Source organism: Trachemys scripta, chromosome 7 (genome assembly GCF_013100865.1).
Source record: "Trachemys scripta elegans isolate TJP31775 chromosome 7, CAS_Tse_1.0, whole genome shotgun sequence".
Classification (NCBI taxonomy): Eukaryota; Metazoa; Chordata; order Testudines; family Emydidae; genus Trachemys; species Trachemys scripta.
The window spans coordinates 63,073,158-63,094,700 of record NC_048304.1 but is presented as its reverse complement, the minus strand read 5'-3'; the positions used below and the strand labels follow the sequence as shown (position 1 = coordinate 63,094,700).

The window sequence follows — 21,543 nt, the reverse complement described above, 5'->3', positions numbered from 1 at the left end:
TTAATCACCCTGACAGTTAGGAAGTTTTTCCTAATATCCAACCTAAACCTCCTTTGCTGCAATTTAAGCCCAGTGTGGGGCATTGTGGAACAGCTTCTGAAAGCCAGTAACAGTCGTTGGAAGCAACACAGTGTCTACACTGACACTGTGTCAACCTAACCATATCAGCATGGACTCTACGCCTCTCCTGGAGTGGAGTTATTAAATTGGAGTAGCAAGACAGTTACGTCGACAGGAGCAAAATTTTAGTGTGGACACTTACATAGTTAGGTCAACGTAAGCTGCCTTGCGTCAACCTAATTCAGTGGTGTAGAGCAGGCCGGAATTAATGAAAATGGCATTCTTTGTTGATTGTCTGGGTGGGAAGAGAGAAAAGGCCTTCCCACCCACCCAAATGGTGATGAAGAGAGAGACTCTACGGCATTCCCATGAGGAGAGTAAAGGACAACATATGAAAGGACTTCAAGGCTGCCATGAGACAAATCAACTGTCTTCCTATGCATATTACTTTTGTTACCCAGTCTTCCTCCTCCCCTTCATCCAGGCTCCCTTGTTTGTCTGTAAGCAATTTGGGGGCAGGGATTGTTGTTTACTACATATTTGTACAGTATCTAGCACAATGGGCACCTGAACTGGTTGGCCTTTAGGCACTATCATAATACCGATGCTAAATAACATCAATAATTCTCCAGGAGTTGTTGGGCTAGGTGCTGGAATCACCGATGACACTCTGGCCTGTGTTCTGCAGGGGGTCAGACTAGATGATCATAATGTTTCTTTCTAGCCTTCAGATCTATTAAAGGCTTGCCTGATTGCAATTCTCCAGTTAACATATATTATATATATATTATATATATATATATATATATATATATATTTTTTTTAATTAAATTACATTACACAGTTCACCTAAAATTACTAGCTCTAGTATAAAGTGACTCAAAATTAATTTAAATATAGTGCTAAAATTTCTCTTACATGGTTGAATAATTACTGTGATACAGTTTCAATAAGGCAAAGACCAGAAATGTCTCATATTAATATCATTAAGAGCATCCCAACTGGATGGGCATTTTAAGACAATATACATGTAAAGTAAGCCATAAAACCAAGCCCACTACAGAAATAGAGTAAAAAGATTTAAATAAGCAATGTAAGATAAGTTAAACAAGCTAATAATTAAATATATATTTATAAATATTTTACAATAGCTTTGGATAACCACATTATTTACATTCCATGTGTGCTTAATGTTTTTAATGTACAGCCTCATTTTAAGCAACATGCCTAACTTATTTCAGCTAGACAAAATAACTTTATGCATGTCGTCACTTTTTTATAGTGTGCATTTAAATAAATTGGTACAAAATTAATTTGCATGTGTGTGAAAAAGTGGTAGACAAAGCTAGAGCTAAAATAGTTTGGAGTGAATAGTTTATTCAGTAAATTTTTCTTTTTCTGTTTGTAAATTTTCTGTTGGAAGCTACTTATTTTCTTGAATGGGTTCATTATTTAAATGATTTCTACAAGGAATTTTCTATCTATAGATCATTTGTGATCAACTTGCTACGAGTATTCTGTTTTTGAAATTTGAGCAATGACAGCTAGCTTTGATTGGACACAGAAGTCACATGACACGATTCTATTCCCTAGCTGGATAAATGTGAGTCTTAGAATCAGGCTGTAGTGGGAATATTTGTGTGTGAGAATTCAAGGTTTGATTTCCATGAATTTACTGTCATGCTTACTTTTTCAGTGAACATCCCTGCTTGTAAACTCATTTGCTGGAATACAAAATGGGTGAGACTACAGCTGGAGCTTACTTGAGGATTACTTACTTTGGAGGGATTCGCCCATTTTAGTTGCAGTCTCCAAAACTTTCAGTATATCTTCTCTTTATCCATAGGGCACGTACAGCACAAGCTTCCCTGTACTACCTGGTCAACATGCCTCTGCTCTCCTGGAATGACCACCTCTAGGGATACATCTACATCAGCGCTAATCCCAACATTTGTCTACCACTGTTGCAGCTCCATCAGTCATAGCATTGGTGGAACTGCTAGGGAATGTAGGAGTGCAGGTGTTTTCACCATCAGGTCACACTCTGAACACAGTTTGACAAATAAAATAAAAGTGATAAATAAAAGCTCATGCATGCTCTGTTTTAGTGCTTACACCACTGGCAACTCTGGAAAGTACACCACTGGTTGACCAATAGTGCAGAAAAGCTAGTGTAGACGAGGCCCAGGGGCAGAAACGTCTCCATGGCCCATTCAATCCTTGGTCTCTCTGCTGAGGCTTTCAGTAAATTCTAACTGTGTTTGTGATATAGGTGTCTCTGCACTGTTATCCAAGAAAATACTCTCTCTATTTGTATTTTGATAAACTGCCCTCTCCTAATATAATTTAACAGTCCAATTCCTGGAGGGGCAGTATGATAAATTTTAAACCACCCTGTTTCCCAGATCTCATTCAGCAACACAATCTACACACAGCTACCCGGAATGCTCACAAGACAGCCTATAATTCATTACTACTGTATGGCTCAGAGAGGCAAGGTTGATAGGTTTCTTTGGCTCTCAAAGACTCAGCAATATTAATTAAAGTCAACCGAGAATTTTATGCAGTAGAGAAAGAAAGCGGAGGGGATGACAGGAAGCAGTAAATAAACAGAGGCCAAAACAGCTGAAGGAAGCTTATAAGGTCATCAGCTACACTAGAGTGGTCACCAGCCACGCTGCAAGGGATGGGATATGTCAAAGGAAGGGAAGGTTAGCTGCAACTATTATGAGATGGGAGGGACTGAGGGAGCTGCTATTTTTTAATGGAATGACAGATGGTTTGGTGGTTAAGACACAGAAAATCTGCCGCAGATTTCCTTTGTGACATCAGGCAAGTCATGTAGGTGTTTGAGATCACCAGCTGGAGTTAGGGCATGAATTGACACAATTAGATTCATTATGCACTGGAGGTGGAAGTACCTCTGAAGTAGCTGATACTGGGACTCATCAATGTCAAACTGAGGATATCAGAGTAGGTGGAGCATGTCTGTTCTTATATGCAAATTCCTGTGTTCCTTCTCTTTCCTAAAGTAAGCAGAGATGGGCAATTTTGTAAAGGCTCCATATCTATGGTCAGTTTTGTTTTCTATCTGCAATTCCAACATTTATTTCAAGACTAGAAATTTAGAGAGGAGAGAGAAAAGGAATGAAGGACGAAAGTAAGTGAAATAAAATTAATGCTCTCCAAAACGCTAACATCTACATGTCTGTGAAGTTGTTCATTAGTCAGAATTGTTCTGTCCTGCTTATACTATTCCTTCCTACTATGGCAGTTTGTCGTCAGGACACTGAGTATGACCACTGGAACTGAACTGTTCAGTGCTATCACAATACGGCCCTTACAGCTTATATTATTATTACTACTACTATTTATATTGCAGTAATAGCTAGGAGCCCTTGTCATGGATCAGGACACAAAACACAGAACAAATAGATAGTAAGCTCTGTGGGGCAGGGATCTTGTAAGTTGTTATTGTAATTGTAGGTGAGTTTTTGAGTGGGAGGGAGAACGAAACTATATAAACGGGGGGGGGGTGTCTTCTCGATTCTGTATTTCAGAATGGCTTTCAATTCGTTATGCAAAGACGACTTACTGCGCCCCAGGATACGAAGCGCTTTGAGCCTGACCCCCAGAAGCCAGAGCAGTTACCAAACGCCACCTCTGACAGAGCTTCAACGCCTGCTGTGGACACATAAACCTTCCACTGGCCACGTGAATGAAGTCTGGCCAAACCTCTACGTGGGAGACTTGTAAGTGAGATTTTCCTAAAGAACCTGACCTCAAAATGAGACAAGAACTAGGAGATAAATGGGGGCTCTGTCAAATGAAATCACTTGAGAATGGAAGGTTTGGGAATCATCAGCTAATGGGGGCCCAATCCTTGGGTCTGGTTGAACTATGCCTAGGGCAGGGGAGGAGAAGGCAGCTTTACACCATCTTTGCACCTCCTCTAATCCTAAGGCCTAAAGTGAGCATGGACCACATCTCCTCTGTGGTCGTACAGAAGCACTGCATCAGGACCGCATCAGTACAGCAGCTAAGCATGCTACCAGTGCTTAAATAATAACGATACTTTTTTAAAGTTTGCTTTGAAAAAAATTGTTTTTTCCAATGAAAACCTGAAAGAAACATGATGGAAATGAAAAATTCACAAGAGCCAGTTTGTGCTGAAAAAAAAAATATTGATGGGGAAAAATTGAGCCACACCAGTTTGCTAGTATTTCAAAGCACCTAGCGTCTGTAACCGATAGCAGCACAATTCCATTATAGTTTGGCCCAGAGGTTTGTGGGGCAGTGGGCAGAGAAATCCTTGCACAACCCCCTGCATACCCAAGGTGTTCTTTCTTTCAGATATACAGCTCGGGACAAAGAGCAGCTGCGCCGAATGGGTATCACTCACATTGTGAATGCTGCTGCTGGCAGATTTCACATTGACACTGGAGCTAAATTCTACCGAGACCTGCCTGTAGATTATTATGGAATAGAAGCTGATGATGATCCAAATTTTGATCTCAGCATTTACTTCTATCAAGCTGCCAGATATATAAGAGCAGCGCTGAATTCTCCAAGAGGTAACAACACTGGCTATGCACATTACGTGGCTTCAGCATAAAAACAAGCAGAGCAAGTCATCAGCTAGCATTCAGCACAAGCAGATTCCAAGTAGAGATGGGTGGGAATTGAAATACCTGGTCACACAGCCACTACCCATAATCCCACAGCTAGTCTGGTAAGCCAGTTAGCCCATTAGCCATAAAGGGAAGGTGAATAGTTTTTCACTCAAAGCTTAGCCCTGCCAAGAGAAGGAGACACAAAGCCTTGCTACAACTGAAATCTACTTCTCTATCTCCCACTATGCTCAAAACTCAGCTGGAGCAGCCAGGCTGTGTGCTGGAGGAAAGTAAGCTGCACACAGTTACTGCCAGACCACAACACAGGAAGAAGGGCATCTTTAAGAGCCATCTTCACAGATCTCACAATTACAGTAACATCTCTGCCAATTCATGTGACGATTCAGTGCTCACCAGCACTCATAATGGCTCCCAGCACCTATAGAGTGTTCTGTCACTGGGTGTAGTATATAGCATGCAGAGCCATTAGACTAGCATATCTTTAAACCACAATCACAAACCCCTATGCGAGTGCACTTTCTGCAGGTTACAGATCACAGCTTCTTTACATCTGGCCATTGGAAAAAATAGAGGCAAATTTAAAAGATGTGGCACTATGGGTGGGAATAAACATCTCCATCCCTTATGCACCAGAAAGAAAAACTCATAAACCTCTCATGAGGAAAGAGAGAGAGAAGACTTGCTTTCAAACCCACAGTCTATTTCAATGCCAGGAAGCCAGTGGTCTGAAATATTATACGGCACAGAGGAATTAAGGGCCAGATTTTTCAAACACATGAGGTCTGCAGTTGTACAGTGTTCAAAGTAGTTAGCATGATGGCAAATGAGGGGGAAAGGTGTTGTCACTTCTTGAGCTGTGTCGCCCCCTTTGGGCCCCCTAGGGGAGAGCAGGTTGCATCTGCTTTCTGCCAGGACAATCTCTGTGAGTGGGCTCTCTCTGTGCTCAGGAGGCATAGACCCTGTGGTGAATCCAGATAGTTAAGTGCAAATCTTTATTGGGAGGGTTTTCCATAGCACCACAAAGTTAAGTGATTACAGACTTGCACAAATGGTAATTATGCACCTAAGGGCCTGTTCTGTTTCAACAGTTGCAAGTTTTTACAGCAACATTGATCCTAAACACTAATTACTAAGGTAGGATGTATCTGACACAAAGGTCCATAGCTACTACACTCTAGGGTTAGTCCTAAGTGGCAAAATTTGGACCTGGATTGTGAACACCCAGAAGTTCAGAGGCTATTTGGAAGACTTGATCTGGCCCATCATAAAGATTTACTTGGGCTTTGAAAAACTGAGGTCTATGTTTGGCATTCAAAACCACCACCATAGTACAGGGAGTTTGGATCTGGACCCCTTCTACTACAGTGTGCGCTATTTACGAATTAAGTCAGCCCTCTGAAGAAAGGTAGAATCCGTTGTAAATCCATTGTAAATTCTAGCGTAGAGAATGTACAAAGGAATAAAACATGAGAGCCAAGTTGACTTAGTGGCTCCCTTTCCCCCGGATGATGTTAGTACAACTTTGCCCACAAAGCCTTTCTGGGTACATTCCAGAATACTGAAAGTGGAACAGTTAAGAAAATAGACTATATTGCTGCCCCATGGAACTCCAGTTTGGGTATAAGGTAATCACAGCTGAACTAATCGTAGCTAGAATTGATATTTAGTCCTACTGTTACGGCTATAGATATTACTTTACTGAATTCCCCGAGACCACATGCCAGCAGGAGTGCTGGGAATGGAGAGAAGACTAAATTAAAAAAAAAAAAAAAAAAACCCACAATCCAGCTGCTGCTGACGGTCATCATTTTAAGGTTTTTTTAAAAGGGGTGACAGAGTTTGATACGTATCCGAACAAGATGTTCTGGAAGCACAATTCCCCGAGCTACAGTAACTCAGCAGCTCAGTATCCAGGGCCTGCACAGGAAAAAAAAAAGGAGGGATGGGTGTGTTATCCAAATAGCCACATTTATTTAAAAGTAGTGATACACAGCAACATAGATGTACCAGGTAACACGAGGGCCATTCATTTGAAAGTCAGGATATACCATGGTATTTTTGTTTGATGGAGAAACTGTTTGGTAGAACTGCCACTTAATTATGACTAGTTAGTTCCACACAGCTTTTTAGAAGGTATTTTTATTAACTTGTTCATCCAGGAGGACACTGAGTCACATTTAAGTATATATGACGCACACACACACATACTGTTTTTTTTAAGCTGTGAATCAAATATTTTATCTTTAGAATTACACTTGAGGCCAGATTCTGTTCTGTTACACCACTGTAAATCCAGAGTAATGTCACTGAAATCAGAGTTACTCCAGATTTATGCTAGTGTTACTGAGCAGGAGACATTCCCAGCGGGATAGGGTTGGTTTTGTTTGATTTCAGTGGGAGCTCTATTGTATCCTTAAAGGGGAACTGTTGTCTTAGTTATTGGACACCCTTGGCCTCCTTTCCACCAATACTATTCTGGAGTATTGGTAAGTAACGGAGCCCCCATCACCCTCAATGTGCAACCTCTTAAGTCTTGACTGTGATAGAGAGCAGGTGTCCAGAGGTTGCTGCTGTAGCCAGGCCATGAGAACACTATTTAATGAGGTGCCACCATTCCAGCTTCTTTGGCTTGTGCCCTGCTTGAAAACCAGCCACTCCATACCTGCATGGCCCTATGGCACACAGTCAGTACAACCGTTGGTTTCAATTGACAATGTAACTACCACAGTAGTTTAAGAATCCCCATTCATGGGTCAGCAAGTGAGATGAGTCTCCTCCAAGCAAGCTAATCCATGCAGCCAGAAATGTTTTTGGCTGATCCTTTACTGAACTTATTTGCTTCAGATAGGAGAAGGCGCTAGGGGAGAGAATGACACCATGAATATCAATTTCGCTCCTTTGCATGGGAATGCATACAATTTGCATTTTTTCAGACTATAACTAAATGCGAATGCAAATCTGCAGTTTTTGATAAAGTCTGCAGAAGGAGAAAAATAATCTGTGGACATAGATCAGAGAAGTCCATGGAAAATTATTAGACTAACTGCATGTGGAGAGAAAGGTTTGCAAATACAGGATTTTCTTTTTATTGATCTGTGCACATATTTTAAACAAGCAGATGAAAACCATCAATTAACTCATTGAAATTACGGGTGTTCAGAAAAGACCATTCTTCTAACATTGTGCTCATGCAAATACAAAAGTTGGTCTCCCCTTAAGGGAGGCAGAGTGGCCCAGCGACTTAACAAGGATTTTCCTCCTTGAATCTGTGGCAGGCTCATTAGGCATGTCACTTAACCTCCCACTTTCCCCACCTGATCACAATTCTTGGCCACATCTGTGAGCACTTTCAAACCCTCAGATAAAAGGTACTATATAGGATAAGGGCTTGTCTACACAGTGCAGCAAAGTGCGCTAGAGGAGGTGATTTCTAAAGCGCATCAATGTGTTGCATACTAACTGTCCTGTGTACACCCTGCTGGCATGAACCAAAAGTTCTCTTGGGTGCATTAATATAGAAATCACATCCCTCTAGTGAGCATTGCTGTGCCGTGTAGATTAGCTCTACATTGGAAGTAGGCCTTTGCTATTGTTCAGCTGATAGTAAAGACACAATTGGTTCTGCCCATGGCTTTATGGTAGTGGGTAAAATGAAACAAGTGATGAGAAAAACAAGGGTAAGCTAGAAGATTCACAGATGCATAGAATAGGCCAGATCCTCAGCTGTTGTACATTGGTGTTATTCCACTGAAGTCAATGGGGCGAGGCCCATTTACACTGGCTGAAGAGCTGGTTCACAGTTTTAATCCAAATTAACTCAGTCCTATGAGGAAGCAAAGGCTAGTTCAAGGCATTTAGCTCAGTTAATGATGGGTAACAAAAAGGACAATCAGATCTTATGTGCTGTAATGTCTAATTTGTTAAGCAACATTCAATTTTCCAACTTGAATTTGGCCAACAAAGTTGAATTTGCAAAATTCATCCCTGGTGGAAACCCTGTGAAGTCAGCGGAGTTACATCAGGAATGAATCTGAGATAATAGCCATATTCCGTTGTTAGAAAGAAAGTGTTATTGTTCTATGTAAATCCCAGCCAGATGACAGATCTTCGTCCATCCATGGCATGTCTGGCTTTCTGCTGACTCTACTCTGGGAATGAGGACCTGGAGCATGGATACCAGACGCCAAGGTGTCTTTGCTAGCTGCTTCCCTGCTAGAGGTAATATTCTGCCATCCAGAGTGCTCAGGTCTGCCATCCAGAACATACCCATTTCAGGATCTATTCAGTAAAACAAGTGCAATACATCACAGTGAGTTCAGATTGCACTTGCCCCATTTATATCAACTGCTATCAGACAAGGATCACAGCCTGTAAGAAGAGCTAAATAGCAACATGGCTTTTTTTTCCTTACTCAAGTTTAACATTCATTTGTTTGCTGCAAAACAATCACATAGTAAATTAAAATCCTCTTTCATTAGAGCAATTTCACACTAATGAAATCATTTCACGTGAATGATTTATCTGCATCAAACAGTCACTTTATTGTCAGCACGCAGAATTCATCCGAATCTCTGTGCAACAAAGGACAACAGCCAGGAATAAAGACTGAAAATATAAAGGAGGTAAATTATCTTAATCTACATGCCATGGTGATAAGTGCTTTAGAAAGCTAGGCAGATTAACTCTAAAGCCAATCATAGGCTGGTCTAGTGTCTTGGTGGGAGACCTTCAGAAACTAATAGCTGATATGAAAAGGACTCATTTAAAGTGAAGATATAGTCAGAGAAGCAAATATGAAAAGGCAGCACCTCCTTACTGCCTCCATCTTCTCTTTGTATTTGAGACATATCTACTCACTCACTGATAAAATCAAAGGTCTGCTGCTCCCAGCCCTGCAGAGGAGAGGCAGGTATGGGAGAGGGAGCTCTGGCTTTATCCTGCATCCCTAACAAAAAAAGGGTCAGGTAAGTTCCAATGGTGGAATCTTTGGGGGTGCATGAGGAGGAAAAAAAACACAGCTTGGTCTCCAGATCCCAGATTAAATGTGGAGACCGACAGGGGTACTGGAACAATTTGTATAGTGGGGGGGCTGAGAGCCATTGAACCAAACTGTAAACCTTGTATATAATGGAAACCACTTCAAGCCAGGGGGTGCAGAAACATCCCTAGTTCCAGCACCTATGGAGACTGGGCATACTTGAGATGGAAGAGTCATTGAGTGAGAATAAATATGGAACCCAACATTTAAAAAAACCCCATAGTTGCTTTGCTGATTGCAGTCTCACACTCCAAGGGCTTGTCTGTACAGCAAGCTAGTGTGTGTCAAGCGAGGGGGTGCATCTACAACCGCCGCAAGCTAATTCGCCATGTGGACCCTGCTATCATGCACAAAAAGTTCCATACAGGAAATTTTAGTCAAAGTCAAAGCACATTATGGCACTTTCAGTGCATGGTGGCAGGATCCACACAACGCAGCAAGCTAGTGCGCTGTAGATTTACACACCTGGCTTGCCGCTCACTAATTTGCCATGTACACAAGCCCAAAGCCAACAAATGGAGTTCTGCCTGACAAGTCTGACCTGAACCAAGTACTCAGAACAGTCTTCTATTTTAACCATGCTGAATTTCAGGGACAGTTTGGATTCAGATCCGATCTAGTCTATGGATCTAGTGCTGGGTCAGATCCATATCAGTAGGACCTTCTTTTCTGGATGTAGCTCAAACCCTGGACATTTTTAATATTATTATTTCTAGAGCTTCATAAATATGTACAGTGTTTTTCAGACACATAAAAGAAAGTGTCCCTGGCTTCTTCCAAGAACATCCTTTCTTCCAAGATTTCCACCATTTGGGGTTGGGGTATGTAAGAACTTCTGGAGTCTCCCAGTGCCACTAATTGATGTTTGACCTTGTGCAAGCAACTTAGGCTTGGATTTTAAAGAAACCAATGGGAGATAGGCACCTGATTCTATTTAATTTTAACAGGAGTTGTGTGCTTAACTCCTTCAGTCTCCTTTGAAAATCCCAGTCCAAACTTATCTGGGTCTCTACTGTCTCCTCTGTAAAACGAGGAGAGCAATGCAAAACCTATCTACTTACCAGGGGTATTGTGAGATTAACGGTTGCATAGAACTTTGAAAATGAAGCACTCTGAAGTGCAAGGAATTATCTTTTAAAGGCCATTTCCCATACTCACAGCACATATTGGCCTATTTTGCAAATATACTCCCATTGACTTCAATGGAACTACTCATGGTGTAAAATACAATTCAACATGAGAAAGGGGATCCTTATTTGTCTCACAATAATTTCTGAAATCTGTATATGAAAAGGAAAAATGATAACACAAGCAGCAGCTGATTTTTTTTAATTGCAAGATCAATAATAAGAGATTTTAAAAAAAGTTTTAAAGCCTGGTCAATATCTGCTCTCGACAGAGGGGAGTTTGTACTACTTCCTTGTAGTCTATATTTGTCCTTTGCTTTCTATTGAAGACATGTCTATATTTAGGGGCAGGGCTCAGGTTTCTTATGCCAGGATAGTGAAAGGTGACTGTCTCATCAGATACGGGCCATTGTGGAATTAAACCTTTTCTGACCCTGCTGACAAGAAGAGTTTTTAAACCACATGCTCGCTCATTCTCTGAGCATGTGACTATGAGATCGTCATGAGTCAAAATTGCAACTGTTGCTATAAACTCCTTAAATAAAAGCAGTGTCACAAAAGCAATGAAATATGAGATGAAAACCAATGCACAGAGTACAAGGTATTAACAGCCAGGGAGACAGGCACAGCAAACAAGTTTCTTTGGCTGGACAGATTGACATCATCCACACAGGGGTATCTTTGGCCTGCTCTCCACTAGAAAATTAAGTTGACTTAAATAGGTCACTTGGATACGTGACAAATCCACACCCGAGCATTGTAACTAAGCCAACCTAACCTTCAGCGTAGACAGTGCCAGGTCGACCTAGCTAGTACCTCTCTGGGAGGTGGATTACCTATGCCAACGGGAAAACGCCTCCCGTTGGCACAGGTAGCATCTACTCTGAAGCACTTCAGTGGCGCAGCTATCGCATTTCAAGTGTAGAAAAGTCCTTTTTTCCTGATCCCTGATAATAGAGAAGCTAACATGCTGTTAGAATGAACAAACCAAGGACAAACCCTGACAAGCTGTAGGCTCTACAATGTCCACATCATCAAACACCCCTGCATTTTAAAGGCTTACAATAACCACAATAGTTGTATTCTGCCTCCAAGGGACAACAAAATGGGATATTTTCTGCCCCATTGGGATCAGTTGTTCTCATGTTCTTCTGGACATAAGTTGTAACGTATTCTAATAGTATCTAGCTGAGCTGGATGAATAGCATTTGGTAAGCAGGAAATTTGATGGATTAGTGGCCTTTGAAAAATGAGTTTCTATAAAACTCACATTCCCTATTTGGGCTGGATCCTGAATAGTGGTGAGTGCTGAGTGGTACTCCCACTAGTTTGAATGGAGGAGAAGAGAACTCAAGTACAGAACAGCTGTGGAAAGTGAACTACCCAATCGTACCTAGAGAGGGTCTCTCCAGGGCAGAATGGTGACACACTGCAGGATTTGCTATACTGCTCTTCCCATAGTTTGCACATTACTGAAATCAGTGGCATACTCAAGATAGTCAATTATCCATTTTTAAAGTTACCTGCTAGTAAAGAACAAAGTGGATGTCATAGGGATAGCAGCAATTGCTAAGCCCTTGTTGTAAAAGGAAAAAGCAAAGAGAATCATATTCAAATGAGTGCAGACAGACTATTCAAATGTTAGGCTACTTTCCTCAAAGAAAAATGCCAATTAGGACTTAATTTTCACTTTCAGCTTGAAGAGATGTCAGCACCTCTGAAAAGTCTTCCCCTTTGTGTTGCAGGCAGATAAATAGAGCAGGTAGAACAATGGGGAAATTTTGCAAAATTTGTTCACTTTTTTGTTGGAAATTTTGAAATTCAGAGTTTTTCAGCCAGCTCTACTAGATAATACTGCACCTTTCTATACCCGCTTTCATGGAAAGACTCTCTGCCCACATTTTACAGGCAGAACTGTGAGCCAAAGAGCTTTGCAGAAGGATAAGTATCGTTCCCACTGCTATGGATGAGGGAACCCAAACACAGAGGGACGAAGGGCTGGATTGGTACCTTGCAGTTCGTCATGAGAGCAGGGACCAAATGGTAACTCAGGCACAGATCAGTCCCTACTCCCTCCTTGTTTCATGATAGAAGTAAGCTGTTCCAGCCCTTCTTCTGGCATGCGTCCCTTCCCCCTTCATGTTAGCTTAGCTCCACTGGCTGGTTCATTGGGGGAGGATCCACCATCACTCTGTACCCACTTGCACAGGAGGGTGAGTAGGGTCTGACAATGCGGGGTCAGGCACAGGTCCTTACACCTCCTTACTCCCCTATCTGCATGTGCATCTGGAGCGATGAATGACTTGCCAAAATAAACAAAATAGAACCTCAGAGGACATGTCTACACTGCACCTAGGACCACAGACTTGTACTAGCAGGGCTCGTGCTAGCCTGCTAAAAATAACCATGTAGATGTTGTGGATCAGGTTGAAACTCAGGCTCTGAAGCCTTAGCGGCTGGGGGTGACATTCAGAGCCCGAGCCTCAATGTCAAAGTGCCATCTACTCAGGTATTTTGAGCGCACTAGCATGAGTCTGAGAACCCGGGCTGGGCGGTTTGCTCTCAGATGCAATGTAGACATACCCTGAGTTTGTCTGTGCTCAACCATCAGACTACATTCCCTCACAGATGATGTACCATGCCTGGTCTGATCATGAAAGTCTAGATGCTCCTGTCTGCAGCAGTAGCCCGGCCAAGCTCAGGCTGGATGAACTCCATCAGCAGATACGGTGTAAAATAGTGACACCTGCTCTCTCTCTTTTATTTTCAGGCAGAGTATTAGTTCACTGTGCAATGGGGATCAGCCGATCAGCAACGCTTGTACTTGCTTTCTTAATGATCTGTGAAAACAAGACCCTTGTTGATGCAATTCAGGCTGTGTGTAAACATCGAGGGGTCTGTCCCAACTCTGGCTTCCTCAAGCAGCTTCAGGAACTAGACATGCGATTAGCGAGGGAGAAAGGAAGAGGAATAGATCCCCTCAGACTTTAGATGGGGGGACATCTTCTGATTATAGACCAAGAGATACAGGTTGCCTCCAGGAAGATTATACTTCTGGCAAGACAGATGAACCCGGACTATGCTGTAGTTGCCTGGAGAAATCCATATGGAGCAAGCAGGGAGAGTTTGAGAGTTTGAAATTTCACCTCCTGCAGAAATACAAGCCAGATCCTCAGCTGGCGCCTGTCAATGTCGTTCCACTGGACTTATGCCAATTCATACCAGCTGACCATCTGGCCCCTTCATTGGATCCCCTCCCTCCCCAGCAAGCCTTAGTGGACTCGTTGGAACCCCAACAAGCCCTTGTAGGTTAGTTGGGGTCCCTCACAACTACCCCACACTCTCAGACCCTTATAATGATCAACAGATATGTGAGGTCCCAGGGACACGCTGGAAGCTGATGCTCAGCTGTGAAATCACTAACACAACACAGTTAGAGCCCACAGCCACGTTCTGAGCACTGCTATTTTATATAGAAACAATCATAGCTTCCATTTCCATTGGCTTTTAATCCCAGTGTCTCAAAATACTTGGCAAATAATTGGTTCAAGCCTCACAACCCCTCAGTGAGGTAGGTAATTAATGTTAGCCCCATTTTACATATGGGGAAATTGAGGCCCAAAGATGTTAAGCAAACTGCCCCACTGATGCACTGCAAATCTATAACTATGCCAGGAGAGGAATCCAGATTACTTGGCGTATAGAGCCATGTTCTATTCAGATTCCCCATCTTTCCCTTTGAAAAAGGAACGCTAACCTCATGTCAGAGCAAAATCGAACAATGCACCTACCAAATCCAATGCAGCAGCTCTGTATTCAGATTTCCCTTTTACGTCCAATTGACCACATTCTATCTCATAAACAACTGGAAGGAGATATTTACTTCGATGCAATTACAGCCCCATGCAGCGCATTGGCAAATGCAAATAATATAGAATTTCCACTCGACGGCAGATTAATTTGGTGTGATGTTTTCCCTCGAGAGTTCTTAAAGGCTTGCACTAGTGAAAGTGTCATGCAGCTTGTATTTTTAGTACTGTGGATTCTGAGCAGGAATAGAGGGCTGTATACACTCACCCAGAACTGCTGGGTTTTTAAACCACCATGCAGTAACGTTTTTACTGAGCGCAGCACCCTTCCTGTGTGTGTCTCAGAGTAATATGAAAACGAGACTTCCCTGCAGAGCTGGTGGCTAAATTCAGGTGATGTTTTCTTTTTCATAAGCACTAGTAAGCCCTTGCCACTGATGCTAATTATTTGTATCCTCAAAGGAGTCAGGTGATAGCAAGGTTGATTTAGTCTCCACTGTTAAGATAGGACAGCTGGAAGAGGATTGATCCATTGGGGAATGGAGAAAGTGGCTGGGAGGGAGGTCACAGTTAATGATGGGGAGAAGGGGGGAGAAAATCACTGTTGTATTACAACTTTTCAAGGAAAAGCTCTAGGGATCATTTTAGGGATGTTTGGTAACCTGTGTTGTACAGGAGGTCAGGCTAGAGGATCACAGTGTTCCCTTCTAGCCTGGGAATCTATGACTCTAAGGTCTAAGTGGCCCGCTTATTGGCAGTCTCAGCAAAGAGGCCAAGCATTTCAACAAGCATGGAAGCTGAACTACTCTCTCACTGTTGGAGGTGGTCCCCCTCCATGTCAGGGGCAGGGCGTATTGATGGGGCAGTGTGGGGAATCTTGTGTTGTCACTGCCCGGCCTGTACCTGTTTTGTGGATAGAAGCCTTCACTCTCCACAGCTGTCAACCTGACACCTTTCCTGAGCACCGGACTCACTTTAACTCGGTCTGTACGGTACGGTAGGGCATTTCTGGGCAATCCTAGCAGAGTGCAGGTGATGTTAGAAAGGCACAAGTCCAAAGGCTCAATGCATTTATCCAGTCCAGAAATGTCATAACCCCCATAAATTCCATGCCCCTCCATGATTACACAGTGGAATTAAAACAAAACCGCCAATGAGCAAATGTGTTATTGACATGTGCCTCGCATTATAACAGGGGAACTTGGACTGCGACCCAGTCAGTGCTGTGACAAGGAAACATGATCAGATTCCTCAGCGGGCTCAAATTCTTATCCCCAGACAGCTCTCCACCAACAACAGCAGCTCATGTTCAACAGCACCCAGCAATGCAACACAAGCAGTAAACCTCACAATAGCAATGGCAGGACTCCCATGACCGCCCCAAGTCACTGCAGGCCCAGCAGCATTAATTGAACTAGCTGATGAGGATAATAATATGTAACTTCTTCATGGTGGCGTTGTGAGGCTAAGTTCATGTGTGCAAAGCACTTTGAGTTGCTGGGATGAAAGGTGTCACAAAAAGTCCTGCTAGGGCAGGTGTCACCATACCATGTAGTCTTTTAGATTCTCTTTTAGCATGCAAGCAAGTGTTGACTCACGGGCAGGCGTGTTGTGCTGTTAGCTGTTCTGGTTATGTACGGAGTTTTTGCATAGAGGCAGCTTTGGGTGAGAGGGAGCTGTGTGAGCAGCAGGAGACTGAAACTGGGGCTCTGATTAGAGTCAATTCCTGAAGCAGAGCAGGCATTGGAGTTGGGCAAAGATATCTGGAAGAAGGGGTTGCCTGTATGCTGTTTGACCATCTCAAGTCAGGACCGGTGCACGTGTGTAAATAAAGCAAGTTACACTCAGACTATAACCCGATTCTGCGTCACTGCTTTAGCCTCCGTAGGGAAGCTCACCTGCAAGATCTCAGAAATCTCCAACCACTTGAAAGGTGACATCAGGAGCAGCAGCACAATTTATTATTACTAGATAACATTCAAAGCATACACACAGGGTTGATCCACCCTTCTCTTGGGAGAGGGACCCAGAGAACTAAAAGAGGCCAAACGGCAGGAGCTGAAAGTGAACCAATAGCACCTCACTGAGAAGAGAAAGATAAGGAAAGCTTTCCCCCTCCCACAGTGGTCAGGCTGGCTCCCAGATACTCCCCTTGAGTCATCCCATTTTGCCATAACTTCCAGGTGCTGGTGAGCAGGTAGTCCCTCTCCATCCTTTCTTTGAACTTGGTTACATCTCTTCGCAGTTCCCCCTTACCTTCCCCTCCTGCAGGTATTTTTATGGATATAATAGGTGCTTGCCCGCCTGTTGAACACGTGCTGTAGCTATGAAAGCATCTACTAAAATAAAGGCTTTGACACAGGTGCATCTTGGAATTAATATTTTATGAAGATTAAGTAATCATAACCCTTGACCCACATGCATTACAAACACTGGTGGCTTCTTCCCACCAAGCTTAGTTACCACACAGGAATCTCTTAAAGCGCACTTAGCATCAGACAAAAATCAAAGAGGCATTAGGGGGTGGTTCCATATTTATTCTCACTCAATAGCTTCCAGATCCCATGTGCAAAGCTTGCTCACTGAGATGGCTTTTCAAGCTGCCAGCTCTGCAAAACCAACTTGGGAATCTGAGAAATCCAGCTGTTATTTCTACCACTGCAATTCTCACCAGTAACAAGGAGTCTGATACCAGAACTTAGCTGGCAATTTTGCTGATCATGCACCAGGAGAACAGAATCCCACTCACTCTGCCATAGGTGTACTGACTCTGCAGTGTCAGTTCTAGTAAAACTTGTCTGCAAGTGTACTAATTACTACTTGTGAGAAACACAGGCAGCAGATACTATAGGCTGAGTAAGGTGGTAGCATTTTTCTGTCCATAATGGCAAGTGCAGAGCTAATCATAACAGATACATGTATGTTCCCTCATAAGCATTCTCTTCTTCCCATCCATATTTTACATGGCACTATATGAGCACTAAGGATGAGTTCATCAACATCTATTCATCTTAGGTGCTTATATGACCCCCACTACCGTTACTGCGGTATATGAGCCTTGCAATCTGCAATGCATTTTTCCTCAAAATCCCTCTGAGAAAGGGAAGTACTATTATTCCCATTGTACAGAGGGGGAACAGTGGCACAGAGAGGCTAAGTGACTTGTCCAAGGTCACAAGGGTCTTGGGTAGAGCAGGGAATTGAGCACCAGTCTCCCCAGTCCTATAGCAGCTCCCCAACCACTGGACCATCTTTTCTCCCCTTCTGAAGATATATTAACAATCTCTCTGGCTCTCCCTCCCAGACATATGTTAATGATAGTAATTATAGAGAATGTTGCAGCAGACATGTCTGTGCTGCATTATTCCTTCTTTGTTTTTGCACTTGGGGTTTTATTTGTAAAAGAAAAGAGAGACTATAAATCTGTCCTGTGAAGAGCTAAGGGAGGAGAGGCTACTGACTCCAAATAGTAACATGAAAAGAGCAAGGATAGTGGCTTTTGCACCAGCGGTGATTTCCCAAAGAACAATTAAGGGCATTGCACAGATGTACACCATCTGGGGAGATGAATATGTGAATGAGACAGCCATGACAGCTAGGGTCTCATCATACCCCGGGGGCACTAATTTATACCATCTCTCCAGAACTACAGATGCAAAACTTGCAGACATATCTCCACTGCTACAATGATAAATATGCACCCATACACCTTTCAAGATCCAGGGGTCCTACACATGCCTATCACAGCATGTGGTGTATCTCAGCCAGTGCATCAAATGCCCCAACAAACAACTATGAGAAACCAGGCAATCACTACACTCTCAAAAGAACTCATACAGAAAAAAGATAAAAGATATATCCATATCTGACCTGTCAGTTCTCCTCCTCAAAGGAAACCTGCACAACACCTTCAAAAAGGCAAGCCTGGGAATTAAATTCATAACTCTGCTGGACACTAAAAAAAAAAAAAAAAGGACTTAACAGAGACATGGATTCTCTGGCTCATTTACAACAATTTATAACTCAGCGTACATACTGCCTACTAATGCTTAACTGCCCACTTGATTTTAAGTGATTTCCTACAACATGTGTGAACCCCTTATGCTTAACGTGTCCCACCTTGTAATTAGCTTGGAGACCCCAGTAACCTTCTCCAGACTGAGGAAGAGGTCTGTGAAGGTCGAAAGCTTGTGCCTTCTACCAACAGAAGTTGGTCCAATAAAAGATATTATCCGACCTCCCTTGTCTCTCTCACAGCCTCGGACCAACCTGGCTACAAGAACAGGGCAAACATCCATCTCTCTAGGATAGTTTCAATGCAGTTATGGGAAGAAGAACCCCTATATCGGGTTTTTCTTTGTACATGGTGTGGTTGCTTTTGCTGTTTCTCTTGTGCAAACAGCCTGGGCCCTTGCACCAGAACATGCCATACTACTAAAACATTAAACATGACCAAGGTCTGTAATGCCTCAGCATGGGAAGGACCCAAAGAGCAGGCTTAATTTGAGCACTTCCACCAGTGTAACTCTTTGGCCTGCAACTTGCAATAAAAAGATACATTTGCTCTTTGAGTATAGTACCCTAAAAACACAACACCCATGAGCAATGATGGACTAAGATCCATTTAACAAATAGAACTCCCACCTCCGCATCTGTATCAAACATATTGCTCTGGTTTAACAAAAGGAACCCTGCTATCAGAGTGCTATCCATATGGAGTCAGGGTGACTTTTCTTCTGTTTGACAGATCTAACCGCCTGTATCCAGATCTGAATTGCATTGTGCTCCAACCTGCCCTTCCAGGATTTTAAAGCATGACAAAGCTCGTTTCCCTACTGTTAATTTGCCCCTGTTGTTGCTTTTCATTCCATGTGTACCAGAGATAGCTCTGCTTTTGAGGAATGCCTAGCTACCCCATGCTTTGGTATGAAGAGCTTATATGCAGGATACTTTCATGCTTTGCAAGATCACTTGAGATTTGTTCACAGTTAGGAATGTACATACATCTATTGGAATCATGTCAAGCTGGAGTCTTGGTCCCAATAGGCTTTGGACAGTAAAACTTCCTTCTAACTTCTCCGGTTTCACTGCACCTTATGGACCAGATCCTCAGCTGGTATAAATGAGTGTAGTTCCACTGAATTTGCTATTTGCAACGCACAAGAAGTTTTATTAGTTCTACAGAAGCCAGAAACAATTATGCATTTTCTTGAGTACCACCTACTGAAACTGTCTCATTTAATTAACTATTTTTAATTTTACACACACACACACACACACACACACACACACACACACACACACACACACACACACACACACACCTCTATTTTATAGAGCTCTCCTGTAAAAATGCTAATTTATACTCACTGTGAAACTGGTCCTACATCTCCTTTCGCTTGTGACACCACAACACTTTTCTGCTACCATCTGTACCTAGAACAGTCACATTCCTTCAGTTTGCCAAGCAGTCTCATTCTCTTCCTTTCCCCCTACAAATCTCACTTCTTTTAGAAGATGGCCATTGGCAGAAGGAACTAGTGGCTTTAACAGACATGGGCCTGCTTCAACAAAGTTTCCACATTACCCCAGCCTGCAGCTATGCTTAGGTATTCTCAGTTGACTGCTGGGCTCATATTTGAGTCCATACTACCCCTACCAAATCCTTGCCTGCATTTCCAGGCTCTGCTTCAGTTTTCAGGCACTAGGAAGATGTGGTTTCAGGCAGGGAAGACAGAACTATCAGAAAGAAAATAAAAACTATTGATTAAATATTTATAATCAAATTGGCATATAAAGATGACAAATTAAATGCATTCACAGATTTCAAATCTGTTCTCAGAGAAATTACTCGGGAGATGAAACACCTCTCTCCAATACAAGCCCCCAAGGAAAAATATAAATATTCCCATAATAATAAAAATTGAAAATCTGAAAGCCAAAATCAAACCAAGATTCAATTCATATTTCTCCACAGCTGATTTAAAAGATATTTCCTAACTAGTGCCCAAAGTAGCCTGCCTCTGTAAGAGAAGTGCGAGTCTCCAGTGGACAAAATCTGCCACACATTACCCACCTTTGACAGGTCCTGATCCTGTAAGGTGCTTAGCATTCTCCATACCCACTGAAACCAAGGGATCTTCAGGTCACTCAGGAGGCACTTAGCACCATAGAGAATCAGCCCTGGGGTGGGAGCACACAAGTTCTAAGACTCCACAGAGACAGAATCTTGATTCCTGCTGGGGTTCTTAGCTATTCATGCTGTACCGAATGTAAATCAATACTTCGGTGGATAAAAGCTACAGCGGAGTTAACACATATTCAGATTCAACATAAGTGTTTACTCAGATAAAAAGCTGAACTTCCTTCAGCTGTTTGCTGTCTTTTGGCACTTGCTCCCCGTTAATATTTGAGCAAATGAGCTTGATTCCAAGACTGCTCACTGATGCGGCCAGTTTTAAGTAAACATTAGCAGGCAGCATTCTTTTAACTCATACATAGCAGTATTCTCACTGGAAAACTAATTATAAGAGCTACACCTATCCAGTCAGAGAACAGAGGCAGTACCATGTGACCTACATGTCCAATCCAATGAAAGCTAACCAAATTACATCTCCAATGTGTTGATATCGAATATCTTCAACAAGCCACTAGTGAACAATCTACAGACCAAAATTATTGACCAAATTCTTTTCTATGAATATTTCCTGGATAGCAATCATGTTCGCAAGAAACCATTAGAGGAAGAGGAGGCTTGGAATTTTTAAATGAAAAATGTCAAAGTCAACAATTTTTCATAAAGTTGTTAAAAAAACCACAGCAATTTGACGAAAATCACCTTTCTTAAAAAAAAACAAAACAAAAAAAATCCTGAC

The 21,543-nt window shown here is 42.5% G+C and overlaps 1 protein-coding gene across 5 annotated transcripts in view; it reads left to right on the top strand.

Annotated features, from left to right (window-relative positions):
* The window catches only part of LOC117880689 (dual specificity protein phosphatase 13-like), a 35,296-nt gene extending 18,773 nt beyond the window's left edge, over positions 1–16,523 (top strand). For 4 of the 5 annotated variants that reach the window (XM_034777077.1, XM_034777078.1, XM_034777079.1 and 1 more), the window contains 3 exons: positions 3,621–3,812; positions 4,414–4,634; positions 13,630–16,523. In XM_034777077.1, coding sequence (XP_034632968.1) covers positions 3,622–3,812; positions 4,414–4,634; positions 13,630–13,850 — 633 coding nt within the window. In that variant the 5' untranslated portion in view covers position 3,621 and the 3' untranslated portion in view covers positions 13,851–16,523. Of the gene's footprint in view, positions 1–1,906; positions 3,221–3,620; positions 3,813–4,413; positions 4,635–13,629 lie in introns of all 5 variants that reach the window. The other variant, XM_034777080.1, reaches the window with a different exon arrangement.
* The last annotated feature ends 5,020 nt before the right edge of the window (positions 16,524–21,543 follow it).